This window comes from Melanotaenia boesemani, chromosome 11, assembly GCF_017639745.1.
Source record: "Melanotaenia boesemani isolate fMelBoe1 chromosome 11, fMelBoe1.pri, whole genome shotgun sequence".
NCBI lineage: Eukaryota > Metazoa > Chordata > Actinopteri > Atheriniformes > Melanotaeniidae > Melanotaenia > Melanotaenia boesemani.
This window is the reverse complement of record NC_055692.1, coordinates 2,536,810-2,551,324: the sequence shown is the minus strand read 5'-3', so window position 1 is coordinate 2,551,324 and position 14,515 is coordinate 2,536,810. Positions and strand designations below refer to the sequence as shown.

General features: G+C 41.8%; 1 protein-coding gene across 1 annotated transcript in view; it reads left to right on the top strand.

The window, feature by feature from the left end:
- LOC121648638 (GTPase IMAP family member 8-like) overlaps window positions 1–14,082 on the top strand; it is a 43,242-nt gene extending 29,160 nt beyond the window's left edge. The window contains exons 3-6 of the mRNA XM_041998877.1: window positions 9,349–9,399; window positions 9,776–10,402; window positions 10,498–10,569; window positions 10,877–14,082. Coding sequence (XP_041854811.1) covers window positions 9,349–9,399; window positions 9,776–10,402; window positions 10,498–10,569; window positions 10,877–13,536 — 3,410 coding nt within the window. The 3' untranslated portion in view covers window positions 13,537–14,082. The remainder of the gene's footprint in view (window positions 1–9,348; window positions 9,400–9,775; window positions 10,403–10,497; window positions 10,570–10,876) is intronic.
- The last annotated feature ends 433 nt before the right edge of the window (window positions 14,083–14,515 follow it).

Sequence of the window (14,515 nt, the reverse complement as noted above, 5' to 3'; positions counted from 1 at the left end):
ATCATTATAATGTAGGTAAAACATTGTGGCTAAAAGTGAGATAATAATCTAGGATATCTATCTAGGAGCACATTTTAGTCTGAATTTGTGATCATTAAAACACAACAACCTTTACAGTTTGTCCACTTTTATGGGGATGTGGCAGTAGGCCTATAGATTAAATATAACATAAGATAATGCATTAATACTGTATTTATTCTTAAAAAGTAATAATAGAAATGGTATTAATCTGTGTTTGCAAGAACGCAAGAAAGAATGTGAGCGTTTAATGTTTAGCTTGATCTGCATCAGCTAGAAGCTTGGGTTCAGATCAGCCTCCAAACTGCTGCTGACAGAACAGCTTCTTTTAGCCGATTATGTGTTCAGAAGCTAACAATGCACAAGAATGCCGGCCGGTTTATAACTTTTAACCTTAACAAAAAGCACATATAGACCATGCTATGGACACGGCCGTGCACTGCGCCACACCCCGCATCCCTCTCGTGGTCTCACCTCGTCGGCAGCAGTTGTACGCTCAGCCCTTAACACTCCCCAAAGAATAAACATAACCTGAACTCACAGATCAAATCAGATAAATCCATACAGATAGTGGAAAGTTACAATACATAATATTACCGCTGCATCACTATCTCAGACTTCATGAAGAGACATATTTAGCCAAGGGCCAGAAGGCTGCAGGTGCAGCGTCAGAGGGAACCGCTTTCGTGGATGTAACATTATTAGACCATGCAGCCTAAAGCAAATACATATATAAATCAAACAGTGGACTGAAGAGGGGGACTGAAGCATACAAAGTCTCAGCAAGGCACAACACCGAGTGGCTGTGCTGAAAGCCGAGGAGGAGGCACTGATCTCCCGCAAAAAAGTGCTAAGAGACTTGATGGTACACTACAGGACGAGACCTGGCGAGACACATGGGAAAGTAAACGTTATGGCGCTGTCTACGTTGATAGCTGCAATTAACATTAAGACTAGACGTTCAAAGACTCCAAAGTGAAAGCACTGCCTCATTTAAATCTGTCAAAATGACAAACTAGGCAGCCTACCTCCCAGCCAAAGAAAAAATAAATCGAACAAAAAGACCTCGGTATAATCTCTTCTGCTTCCCACCGTATAAAACGCTCACACAACTAGTGTACTTTTAAGCCTGTAAAACTTTAGCGTTAGCTAAAGACTGAGCAACCCCGGTACTTACTTTTCTTTGTAGCATTTGAAATGTCGAATGAAATTCGACGTAGTTGTCGTTGTATCGCTTATCTTGGCACGGCAGACCTTACAAACCGCCGTTCTTTTTTTGTTGGTGCATACATATTCACTGAAGCCAAACTTGACAATACGTGGAGCTACTGTTGCGCCCTCCATGTTGGTCAATGTTTTGCCAGATTGCGCCAAGTGAGCACATGCGCAATATAGGAAAATAAAGCAGGCAAAAGCCGACTTGATAAAAAAAAAGCATTCAATTATATCTTGAATATGTGAAAAATACAACAAAATGTTAAACCAAAAACAAGTCATTTCAAGTCATTCAGCTCAAGTCCAAGTCAAGCCTAAAGTCATGAAGAGCAAGTCAAAGTCAAGTAGAGTCTTTTTGGAACATTTGTCAAGCAAGTCACAAGTCCTAAAAATAGCACTTCGAGTCTGATCCAAGTCTGACTCGAGTCTCCCATCTCTGGGTCTTGGTCTGCTGGACCCGGGTTTCCTCCCGCCGAGCCGATGGACTCTGTCAAAGGAGATGTTTTTCACCGTTTCCTCCGGGAGCTTCAGGTGGGTTTTGATGAAGTTTTTCACCGTGGTCTCGGGGTCCTCCTCCGTCTGCTCTGGAATCCCTGCAAATACCAGGTTCTCTCTCATGCTCAACGCCTGCAGATCGATCACCGTTTCCTTCATCTTCTTATTTTCCTCCGAGAGACGGGTCAAGCCCTCGTTGAGGGATTTTACCGTCTCTCTGAGACCAGCATTTTCTACAGCCAGAGTTTCCACCTGCTTCTGGCTGAATTCTAGTGATTCACGTAGCGCCTGAACTCCTTGTGGAGAATTTCTACCAGGCTCAAACGTGCATCAAAACTACTGAGTTTCTTATCTATAGAGATCAGAACATTTGTTGAGTCGTTCCCCGGTGGTGAAAAAGCTCCAGGTAAATAGGGCTGGGCACCGAATGTCAGTTCTTTCTTGGCACTGACCGAAATGTGACGGTTCTACTTGGTATTGAAACATGCCTTGTCTGTCGGTTCCAAGTTTCGGTGCCCAGAGGTTTATCACGTGTAAGTAGCTGTCATTTGATCGGCTGAAACGTCCGCGTGCATGAAGTACACAAACTGATCACGCCCCTCTCGTTCTCAAGCGTCTTTCCATGTTTGATGCATCGACGAAGTCTACAAAAATGCCGAAGTCGAAAGCCTGGTTATATTTTGATATATATCATTAAAGAATGATAAATCTACTGCGCGTTGCAATATATGCGACAAGAACATCGTCTGCAACAACAGCAACACATCTAATGTATTGAAACATTTGACGGTCCATGGAATAAATTTGAGAGCGGAGAGTTGCACACTTTTCTCTCCCACAAGTTCTGCCTCGGAGTCGACTTCAAGTGCACCCTCGACTTTGACTTTGCCACTCCCGACTTCTCTGCAGGAGGGCTCGGATTCATCTGACACCGAGCAAAGCACCGTCAGAAGGCTGACATGTTAATTTTCTTGAAGAAAAATTGTTAATTACATTGGTACGTGTGTGTTTATATTGTGAACATGTTTGAGTTCTTACCTCTTGAGTTCTTATTTTTGCACTGGAAATAGCGCGAATAAATATACTCCAATATGTGCAATAAAATTTGTGATGAAATTTTCTTTAAGGGGTAATATTATAAAATAGGAACCGAAATAGGTACCCGTCAGGAACCGGAGCCGGAAAATTTTGATCAATACCCAGCCCTACAGGTGAATCCTCATTTCGCTGTCTCTTGGACTTAGATGAGGTGGAGGGGGTGGACGTGTTGTTTGGTTTCCCCATGACGATTCTGTCATAACAACAATCTATAAAATCTGTCAGGCTGGCCAAATCCTCCCCACTGTGCTCCAGAGTGTACCTTTTAAAGACACTATTTTCCTACTTTAAAGAATATTTTGATTAGGCTGGCACAAAATACAATTGAATGAAAGCATAAAAGTTTGGGCCCGCCTAGTTTGAATCTGCCGTCTCCCCGGAACTACGTCACCTACATCATTAGCGTCACTTACCTGCCACCAGCATCAATGGTGGCAGACATCATCATGGCTTTTCACAGCAGTAAGCTGTTTCATTGTTCAGCCTCGCCCCAATGCAGAGCCTCTTTCACTCTGCTGTTCATCAATACAGGGGCTGCCATGCTGTGTCATTACGTATGGCGCAGCTGCTGGACCTGGGCATTTCTGGGTTATTACATGCAGGTGTGTTTGTGGTACTGAATGGACCTAGAACAGCTGAAGAAAAAGCAGTTTTTTTGGGGGGGGGGGGGGGGGGGGGGCGAATGTCCGGTCTTGTTCAGATTTATACTTTAGCCTGAGGTGGGGCCCACCCAGCAGGTGGGTGTGGACTAAAGTTTTCAGTGCTGCACATGTGAGCGAGGGATATACCCAATAGCAATTAGCCTTAGAAGAGCTGCAGCAATTATCATAGAAGCTGGGGTTACAATACGTAACCAATGTTTCACAGACAGAGGGCAGGTTGGCTGTCACCATCATAGATATCTACAATAAAGGCTAGATGTCTCAACCGCGCTGCTGGCCAGTGGAGTCAAACGTCCGATCTGGCGGCCATCTTGCCACAGTCAACTCGCTCACTCATAACGTTGTTGTAATGGTGCATGCACTTTAAATAAGCATAACCTGCTCAACCAGCACAGGATCCTCCAGCAGCAGCTTCGTACGTTTTATTTTCAGCCTGTACATGAAACAGAGGTGATCATCTCCTGCTCTGGATGCAGCTGCTGCAGGAAGCCTCTTGTGAGTGCTTTTGGACAGGGGAGGAACCTGCACAGCACCCATTCCTCACTGAGAAGAATAAACTACATTTATTATATATATGTCAGTCTCCAAAAGTCTCCAATACTACCAGAAAAAGGCGCTAGTCACTTTTTTGAAAAAACAGACAGTGCTAGAGGGGTCTGAAAACTCACTAAATATAGTGACAAAGTCGCTAAGACGAAGCTGAAGTTAGCTTCCGATTCCCAAAATATGAAAAGGGCGATTCCACTGAATTTAGAGGAATCTAGAACATGTTAGACGGCTCTATGAGGCTAATTAGCATTTTCACAAATAGAAAAAAGCTTTCACAAATCAGAAACTGTGTTTTAATGAATCTGGATGTTGTTTAGGATATTTCAGTATTTCATTTACTGTACCTCTCTATCATCTCGCCTGTCTCTTCCTTCTTTCCCTACTCGCTTCATCACTTGTTTTCTTTCCATCATTTCCTTCTTTCACTTGCTGTTTTCCGTCTTTACCATTACTACTTTCTCAGTAGTATAGCCGAGTTTAAACTAGTGGTAAACTCTTATTTTCCTTCCCAGTCTCGAACATCCCTGTCCTGGAGCAACACACACATACAAGAACCACCAACCTCATTAATACATAAACACCCACACAAAGGTGAGATCATGAAAGACTGGTATTTTATTCCAAATATAAATGTACTGTGAGCAACATAAAATGTAAAACACTCTTTAAAACTCTTTAACTATGACCAGCCAGTAACCTGGAGGTAAACAAAAACATAGTAAATAAATTTATAATAAAGCTGTTCTTTATTCATCTATATTCAAACTAAAGCAGCATCTAGAAACCAAACCTCCAGCACTGATGGGAAAGCTGTTTTCATCTACTACAACACACACACACACACACACACACACACACACACACACACACACACACACACACACACACACACACACACTCAGCACTTCCTTTTTAGGTGTTATGGGACCTTTTCCAGCAGGTAAACCAGCGAATCACGCAGACTTCACCACTGGATTTAATGTAAATGTGTAGAACAGAAAAGTGCAGGGCTAACGGTTTAGTACAGCTAGCTTAACCTTCAAAGTATCAATACTGTCACGAATGATCCGCCTAATGTTCATTTCTTTTTTAAGACATACAGCGTTTAAATTCTCTGTTTACCTGTTTCATGTGTTGACCCAGAGTCTTTCCATTGGCATAATAATAATAAAAAAAAACATCTGATGTCCATTTTTAATTAAGTAATTAAGTCATATCTGATGACTGGAGGGACGACAAAGACGTCCATCGACAGAGCTGTAAAATTTATGCTCAAGCGAACACGCTGATAAGGAAATTCTCTATATGCTCTGATTCTGTGAAGTGCTCCCTGTTCAGAACCTGTCACACCGTTTTATCCTGGTCAGCTGTGGTCAAACTACAGGAAAAGAGTATGAGAGGCTCAAGGTCGCCTATAATGATGCAAAGAGGTTGCTGCTTGGTGTACCTAGGTGGCATAGTGCCAGTCACTTGTTTGTGGCCACCAGGGTGCCAACTATTGAGGCCGTCTTGAGGCGGCTCATGTTTAGTTTTATGTGTCGACTGGATAAGTCAGAAACCATATTATAGCAGCCCTAGCTAGCCCTCTGAAAAGCTGCTGTCCATTTACTTCTACAGTGAGACAGCATTGGGTTAACAGCCTAAATGTGTTTTAATGTACACTAATCATGTTTGGTTTCCTCTTTTCTTATTATTTCATCCTGGATGTGTTTTTTATGGACCTGTGTCTGCAAATAAAGTTTTTTGATCGCTGATGATGACTGTTAGAAATAACACCAGAGTTCAGATTAGGGATAATACGCCGAGCTGTCAGCCAATAAAACGTGGAGGATTCCTCGCTTCCATAAAATTCCTCTGTGACCTGAGTGGGTCATCTGGTTTAATGACACCAAGATCTTTTGGTGGCTGTGGTTGGGACCACTGCTAAAGGCCATTACGCACCGGGACCGTTCGAATAAACAACACGATAATGTGAATAATTTGAAGAGGAAATATTAAAGTTTTTGTCTTTCCACACCAAGTGTGATACGAAATTGCAAATAAATTATAAAGATTCTAAAACAAGTTTGGAAAGTGGGAAAAACAAACATGGATTCCACATCAAACGATGACGATATTGTGCTGATACTGGCAAAAAAACAACAAAATAAAAAATAGGGTACTGGGTACATCGTATCCTTGAGAAGAGAGGAGAGTTTGGGGAGTTTAATTGTTTAGTCCAGGAGCTGAAGCTGTACCAAAGGACCTACTTTGGACGTCCTTCAGACAGTTTAAAGATCTACTTCAGCAACTAGCTCCTACCTTGAAGAAGCAGAGAAGCAATTTCAGGGTGGCTGTTAAACCAGACCAGAGACTAGCTGTATGTTTGAGGTAAAACTTCATTTTTCTTACTTTGTTTTAACATTCCTACTGGTGCCTAAGGAAACGCTGTCAACTAGTTTATGTGTTGAACAGAAGGGGACGTTGTTCCCAAGCTGGTCTCTACTGACCCACAATATTTCAGCCAAATTGGTAAAGATGTTGACAATATCTGTAAACAAACACTATTAAGTAGCTAATAAGGAACAAACTACATATTTACAAAACAGCAATAAGGCCTTTATACTTGTAAAATATGCTTGTTTGTAGGTGACTTCTATTAGGTGTTTGCAGAATTTTTACAATTTTTTACTTTTTAAAATTTAAATCATAGTTACATTAATTTGAGTTTTATATCTCAAATCTTTGCAAAGTTTTCGCTCAACAGAGACAAACATTGTGAGGGAAACTTGCAATGCTATTTGGTAGGACCTAAAGGACCAATACAAGCCTCCTTTTGATCCTGATCTTTGGCAAAGAGCAGAAAAAGATTTGAGGATAGGTGGAACTTCCCCCGTTGTGTAGGTGCCCTGGATGGCAAACATGTTGTCACCTCCCAACTCAGGCTCTCAGTATTTTAATTACGAGGGCACTTTTTCTGTTGTGTTGCTGGCTCTTGTTGGTGGAGACTACAGGTTTCTGGCTGTAGACATTAGGGGTAATGGCAGCAACAGTGATGGAGGCATTTTTGCCAACTCCACTTTGGGGAAAGCCATACAAGCAGGTATGCTTGGCATACCACCTCCATGCCACCTGCCTGAGGCATCAGAGTTTGGGCCTTTGCCTTATGTAGTTGTTGCTGACGAGGCTTTCCCCATGAAGCCTTACCTCCTTTGACCCTTTCCTGGCCATCACCTCCCAGAGGAGAAGCCTGTTTTTAATTATAGGCTCTCCAGAGCCCGCCAATTAATTGAGAATGTGTTTGGCATTCTGACCAACGTTGGCGTGTGCACTGCAGGAGGATGCAAGTCTGCCCAGATACAGCTGACAGCATCATCAAGGCAACATGCACGGTGTCAAACTTCTTGCTGTTGGCAGACAGGGACCAGAACCCAGAGCTAGCTAGTGGTTATGAACTTTGAATGACTGAATGTTGGCCCTGTTTGTCTGATGCAGGCCAGGTGTGCCCTGTTGGGTACAAATCTTTCTGGATGGCGAGCTAGGCAGAGTCTGAACCCTGCAATACACCTTCTGCAGCCTGGTAGGAGGCTGTTTGCAAGCCTGCCCACTCCCACCTTTTATCCGGGGCAGGTTTCCATGGTTTCTGCAATCACACCCCACCAATCAAATAATTTTGTTATGGTTAAAAGTTATATCGACGTGCTTCTTATTGGTTATCGGCTCCTATATCTAAAACTTAAAGCCTTTTTTTGTTAAGTGGTAAACTCTTATTTTGAAACGAATTGGGGACAGAACAGGAAGTGATGGTAGTGTGGCACTAGTTTGATGCTCGCTGAAACCTGGTGAAAGTTTGTGCGCGTGTGTGTGTGATAATAAAGAATCCTTTGGTTTGTTGTTTATTCTACATGGGGTAGAATTATGGGGCGGCGTGGCTCAGTGGGAAGAGCGGTCGTCTTGTAGTCCGAGGGTTGCTGGTTCGATCCTCTGCCTGTCAAGTTCATGTTGAGGTGTCCCTGAGCAAGACACCGAACCCCTGATGGGTCATGGTCGAGCGCCTTGCATGGCAGCTTCCACCATCAGTGCGTGAGGGTGTGTGTGTGAATGTGTGTGAGTGTGTGTATAATGTAAAGGGCTTTGGGTATCATTCCAGGTACAGTAAAGCGCTTTATAAATACAGACCATTTACAAACAGTTTTAAATATCTGTTTATACATAAAAAGCCAACATTCTTCAGGCAGTAGCAGCATTTATAAAGCATTCTTAACGCCGTAGTAGCCGGTCTGCAACTGTGGTGGCGAAAAGGAAAAATGGCTGCAACCGGTCCGCTTGTGGCCGCTAGCTGAATCCTCCAGCTCCAACGTGTCTGTCAACGTTCTGAATGTGGTGGCATGTTTTATAAACCTTTCTAAAAGAAGCAGTAACGTTTGTCTATCATTTACCTAGTGCCAGTATCCTTTATTAATTATTATGATAGCGGTGGTTGCTGGCGTGCTACTGTTCTGACGGTGGCTGCCAAAGTTGAGAACGGTTATAACCACCCAGAGAGTGGTTGCAGCCACTCCGACCATGGTTGCACCAAAACAACAACTAATCTAATCTTACAGCAGTAACGTTCTTCAGTAACGTTTTATCCTCAGTAACGGTAACAGCGTTGTTATGATGGAAAGAGTCATTAGTTAGTTTTTTCAGTAACGGGTAAACTAACGCCGTTTATTTTACACCGTTACTCCGTCACTGTGTATCTGTGTCTATATTGTGTAATTTAGGGGTTGTCCCCATGACGCCGGATTGCAGCAAAACCTCAAAAGTATTTCAGCAAACCAACCTTCATCCCCACGAAGCCAGAGATTAGCCTCCATGAAACCGACCATGTCTGAGTCCAGGTACCAGAGTGGATCGGTTTGAGTCCTCTACCATCTGCGGTACTGTACTGACAGCGTAAACACACCACTAGAGGATATGACGTCAATGTGACTAACGTGCAGCGATCACCAATCCACCTTCCTCAAGGTTTTTATGCTTTGTAGTCCAGCGTTTTTTGAAGAACTTCTTCATTAGTCCAAAGAAATGTTTCTCTTTGGCCTTGCAGTGAGTCCTCAGCCCTCTTCTCTGCTTCCGATGTGAACTTCCTGCAACACACAGTGAGCCTTTATCTGCGCATGTTTGGCTCTAGATACTCTTTAGCGCCCCCACAGCCTTGTAGTATGTACTACAGCTGTGTCATGGGGATGTTGAAGACTTTCTCCTAGTTTTCACCACCGTTTTCACACCTGAACCGGCTTCAGTGCCATGTGGACGAAACCTTAGACAACATGTCTTTCTGTCTTTACAGATGTTCAACCTCTTAAACGCAGCAGGAGCTATGAAATCATACCACCTCACAGTAAGTTTAACTACATTAAAAATCTCTCTAGAAATCACTCTGAACATGCTGCTGTTCAGAAGATGATGGTTTGTGGTGATTCACCCACTCATGAAATTAACACTGAACACTGTAATTTAAATGTCTAATGGATCAAAAAGCATCGCTGAGTTTTATTAACTTAAACTGAAGCAGACCTGGTAACTTAACTATAACTATAAAATAACTATAAAAACATTAAAAGTTAAAACTGAAATTAAAAACAGTGTATTTTACTCAGAGATAGTTAATGTGATTATAAATTAATTTCCTCTCAGCTTTGGTTACGTTTGTTATCATTTCTGTTTTTTCCTTCTTAAATGAAGATCTCTTGCATTTAATATTTATTTCCTTCCAGTGTCGGAGCTGAGGATGGTTCTGCTGGGAGGCAGCTGGTCTGAGAGGAGTTCAGTGGGGAACTTCATACTGGGAGTGGATGTTTTTAATAAAGAACTTCAGTTCTGTTTGAGAATCAGTGGAACAATGAAAGAGGACAAAATAGCCGTCATCAATACTCCAGATCTGCAGTTTCCTACAGCAGACAAACTGACAGAGTTTGTAAAAGATTGTACGAGTGTCTCTGATCCTGGACCTCATGTGTTCCTGTTGGTTCTGCAGCCTGAAACTTTCACTGAGGAACAGAAATATATTCTCTGCAGAGTGCTCCAGAGTTTCAATGATCAATCATTTAATCATTCACTGATTCTGATTCTGAGACAGGAAAGTTCAGGTTTGATGGAAGATTACATGAAACAGCCTCCGTTAAAGGAGATGATCAGAAAATGTAGAAACAGATATCTGATGCAGAAGATCCTTGAACTTCCAGAGCTGCTAACACGCTGTGGTCAGGTTGTTAAAGAGAACAACGGAGGACATGTGAGTTATGAAGAGTTTGAAGAAACAACAGACAGTTTACCAGCTGATCATCAAAGCCTGATACAGAAGATAAAACCAGGTTCCTCCACAGCTTTTATAAGAGGTCCCGGTAAGAGCAGAAACAACTCTTAAGATGTCAATAAGTAAAAAAAAACATTGTTCACACATATATGTATTAAAAACATGAAGTTGCTCTTTTTACAGTTCTTACAGGTCAGCTAGCAGGTAATAGAACTCGACCATTTTCATCCTTTGGGAAGAATCCTTCATCTGACAGTAAGTAAATTAATCTCAGAGTTAGTCTTAAGTTTCCAGACACATATTTGCTTCATCTTTTGTAGAAATTAAACCCAAATTCATCCCTCAATTCTTTATGATTGAAAAGTAAAATCCATTAATTCTGTTTTACTTTTATATCAGAGGAAGAATTTAGGTTTTTATATTATATCACCTTTTCAAAACATAAAAACTAATCATGACTAAATTATACAGATCTCTATATTAACCTCTATAAGTATTTAAATAATAATTAAATTTCCATAATAAATTATTGTTTTCATTAAATAATTTCTCTGTATTTCAGCATCTGATCTCAGGGTTGTGCTGTTGGGAAAAAGTGAGGACAAGAAGATAAAACTTGGTAATTTTATAACTGGAGGACAAAGTTTTCTTCACCAGATATATCATCTAACCAAACCCTGTGTGTCCTCCTGTGGAAAGTGGAGAGGAAAACCAGTGACTGTAGTAAAAACTCCGGATCTGTTCAGTCTGTCTGAGGAAGACGTGAGAAGAAAAGTGAAGGAATGTGAGCGTCTCTGTCCTCCTGGACCAAATGTTCTGCTGCTGTTAGTGAAGCCTTCAGATTTCACTGAAAATGAGAGAAAATCCCTGAAGTTCATCCTGAGTTTGTTTGGAGAAGATGTCTTCAGATATTCGATGGTCATCATCACACATGAGAATAAAATGAATGTTCCTGTTAATGAACTCATTCAGGACTGTAAAGGAAGACATTACATCATGTCTGAAGGTCGTCATGGATCACTGATGGAGAAGATTGAAGAAACAGCAAATGGTTATAATGAACTCTCCCTGCTGGCAGAGAAGAAGAAAGCAGCATTAAACCTGGTTGTGTTTGGGAGGAGAGGAGCAGGGAAGACTTCAGCAGTCAAGGCCATTTTAGGTCAGACAGAGCTTCGTTCAGCCTCCAGCTCATCAGAGTGTGTTAAACATCAGGGAGAGGTGTGTGGACGTCTGCTTTCTCTGGTGGAGATGCCTGCCTTGTATGGAGAACCTCAGGAAGCAGTGATGGAGGAATCATTCAGGTGTGTCTCCCTCTATGATCCTGAGGGGGTCCATGCCTTCATCCTGGTCCTACCTGTGGGTCCCCTCACTGATGAAGACAAGGGAGAGTTACAGACCATCCAGAACACATTCAGCTCTCGAGTCAATGACTTCCTCATGATTCTGTTCACTGTGGAGTCAGATCCTGCAGCTCCAGCTGTTGTTAACTTCATCAGAGAGAACAGAGACATCCAGGAGCTCCGTCAGAGCTGTGGAGGAAGATCTGTTGTTCTCAACATCAAAGATAAGCAGCAGGTGACTGATGTGATGCAATCAGTAGAAAATATTAGAGCTGAGAAACCAGAAGGCTTCAATAAAGACACGTTCACCAGGATTCTGATGGAGATATTAACAAGACTTAAAACTGAGCTGCAACAGAGGAACAAGATGGAAACCAGAGAAGACAATCAGAGCAATGATTGTCTCAGGATGGTGCTTGTTGGACGGACTGGCAGCGGGAAGAGTGCAACTGGAAACACCATTTTAGGAAAAAAACATTTTACATCTAAAGCCAGCACAGAGTCAGTGACAAAGTTTTGTGAGAAAAAAACAGGAGAGTTTGATGGTCGTCCTGTTGTTGTTGTTGACACCCCCGGCTTGTTTGACACGTCTCTGTCCAATGAAGATGTTCAAGAGGAGCTGGTGAAATGCATCAGCTTGTTGTCTCCTGGACCTCATGTGATCTTACTGGTCCTGCAGATCGGCCGGTTTACTAAAGAGGAACAAGACTCTGTGGAGCTGATCAAGAAATACTTCGGTAAACATTCAGAAGATTACATCATCATCATCTTCACCAGAGGAGATGATCTTGAAAATAAGACAATTGAGAATTACATAGAAGAGTCTGAAGACTTTGTGAAGAAACTGATAAAAGATGTTGGAGAACGTTATCAGGTCTTCAATAACAAGAATCAAACCGACTGCACACAAGTAAGAGAGTTGATGACAAAGTGCAACAAAATGCTGAAGAAAAATGGTGGCAGCTGCTACACGACTGAGATGTTCCAGGAGGCCGAGGCAGCGATTCAGAAGGAAGTGAAGAAGATCCTGAAGGAGAAGGAAGAGGAGATGAAGAGGAAGGAGGAGGAGCTTCAAAGAAAGCATGAGGAAGAAATGGAAAACCTGATGAAACGATTAAAAGAAGAGACAGAAAGAACTGAAGAGGAGAGAAAACAGAGAGAAAAACAACTTCAAGAAATGGAGGAAAAAATTAAAAAAGAACGTGAGGAGAGAAAGAGAGAACAGGAAACGAGAGAAGAAGAAGACAGAAGCAGGAAACAGAAATATGAAGCTGACCAACAGGAGTGGGAGGAAAAACTAAAAGGAACATTAGAGCAGAACAGAGAAGAGATGAGAAAACAGCGAGAGAAGTGGGAACATGAACAAAAGCAGTCGAGGGACAAACGATATCGAGAAGAAGAAAAGAGACGAGAGGAGGAGCAGGAAAGACTTAGAAAGCTTCAGGAATCATACGATCAGGAACAAACAAAATATGAAAAGCAAAGAAGAGAAGAAGATCGTCTGAGACGAGAACAAGAGGAGAACGAGAGGAAACAGCTGGAGGAAAGTTATAAGAAACAACTGGAGGACATGAAGAAGAAATATGAAGAGGAAGCCAGAAAACAAGCTGAAGAATTCAACGAGTTCAGACAGAAATACACCAAAGATTTTACAGCTCTGGTGGAAAAACACATGGAGGAAATACAGGAACTGAAGCAAAGTCATGAGAGACAAATGCAAGAGGCTGAAAAGACCCACAACAGAGAAACTGAACTGTTACAAAACCTGTCAAGCAACAAAGAAAAGAATCTGAAGAAGGAGATGGAGAAAATGAAGAAAAAGCACGAAGAAGAAATAAAAGACCTGAAAAAGAAGTACGATGAGAAATGTGTCATCCTCTGATCCTCCAGTTGTTTCAGTTCCTGATGTTTAAACGTCCCTGAAACGTCATCAGTTGCCTGAACTCTCACTTCCAACCACATGGTCCAGACTGAAGATGCTGGTCTCTCTCCATTTCCACAGAGTTATAGAGAAATATTAGAAGATAATGCAGCTTTTGTTGTGTCATGTTATCGATATAGTGGAAATGTACTCAAAGTGGAAAGTTAGAGGATTCGTATCTCTCATGTGTTTTTATAAGACGTTGGACAAGTTGAGATAACCGTAATGAAATGTTCATTTTTTCTTTATTTTTGTTTTCACGACTCTTTTCCAGGTTTTCACTCATTACAGATGTTTTCAGTTGTTTGTTCTTTATGTTCAGTTTTGTCTTTAAAAATAAAATACAGCGGCAAGTGATTTACATAACATTAAATTTCTGCATGTTCAAACACTCCCGGGTTGTTTTGGTGGAACGTTTTCTGTCTTTATCCGTCTGTTCTGTGAAATGCTGCTAATCCTTTGCTGCATCAGGATACAATAAAGAATTCATCCAGCTGTTTCTGTAGAGCAGGGGTAGCCAACATTGGTCCTCGAGGGCACCAATCCGGCAGGTTTTGCAGATTTCCGTGCCCCAACACACCTGACTTAAACTAACGAGTCATTGTGGAGATCCTTATAGGCTGTTGGATCCATTTAATTTGAGTCAGGTGTGCTGGAGCAGGGAAATCTGGAAAACCTGCCGGATTGGTGCCCTCGAGGACCAACGTTGGCTACCCCTGCAGTAGAGTTTCTTCTATCAGGTGTGTTTCTGTTTCTTTTCTGGATAACGTGAGAACTAATAATTACAACCAGACAACCATCAGGTACCAAAACAGAGGGTGAATTTTCTGGACAATAAAGCTCTGAAGTAATTTTTCAGGTTATTCATTTGACAAAGAATTAATACATTTAAGTCTTCTTCAATATGTTTCAAAGATATTGTTATAAAAACACATTTGTT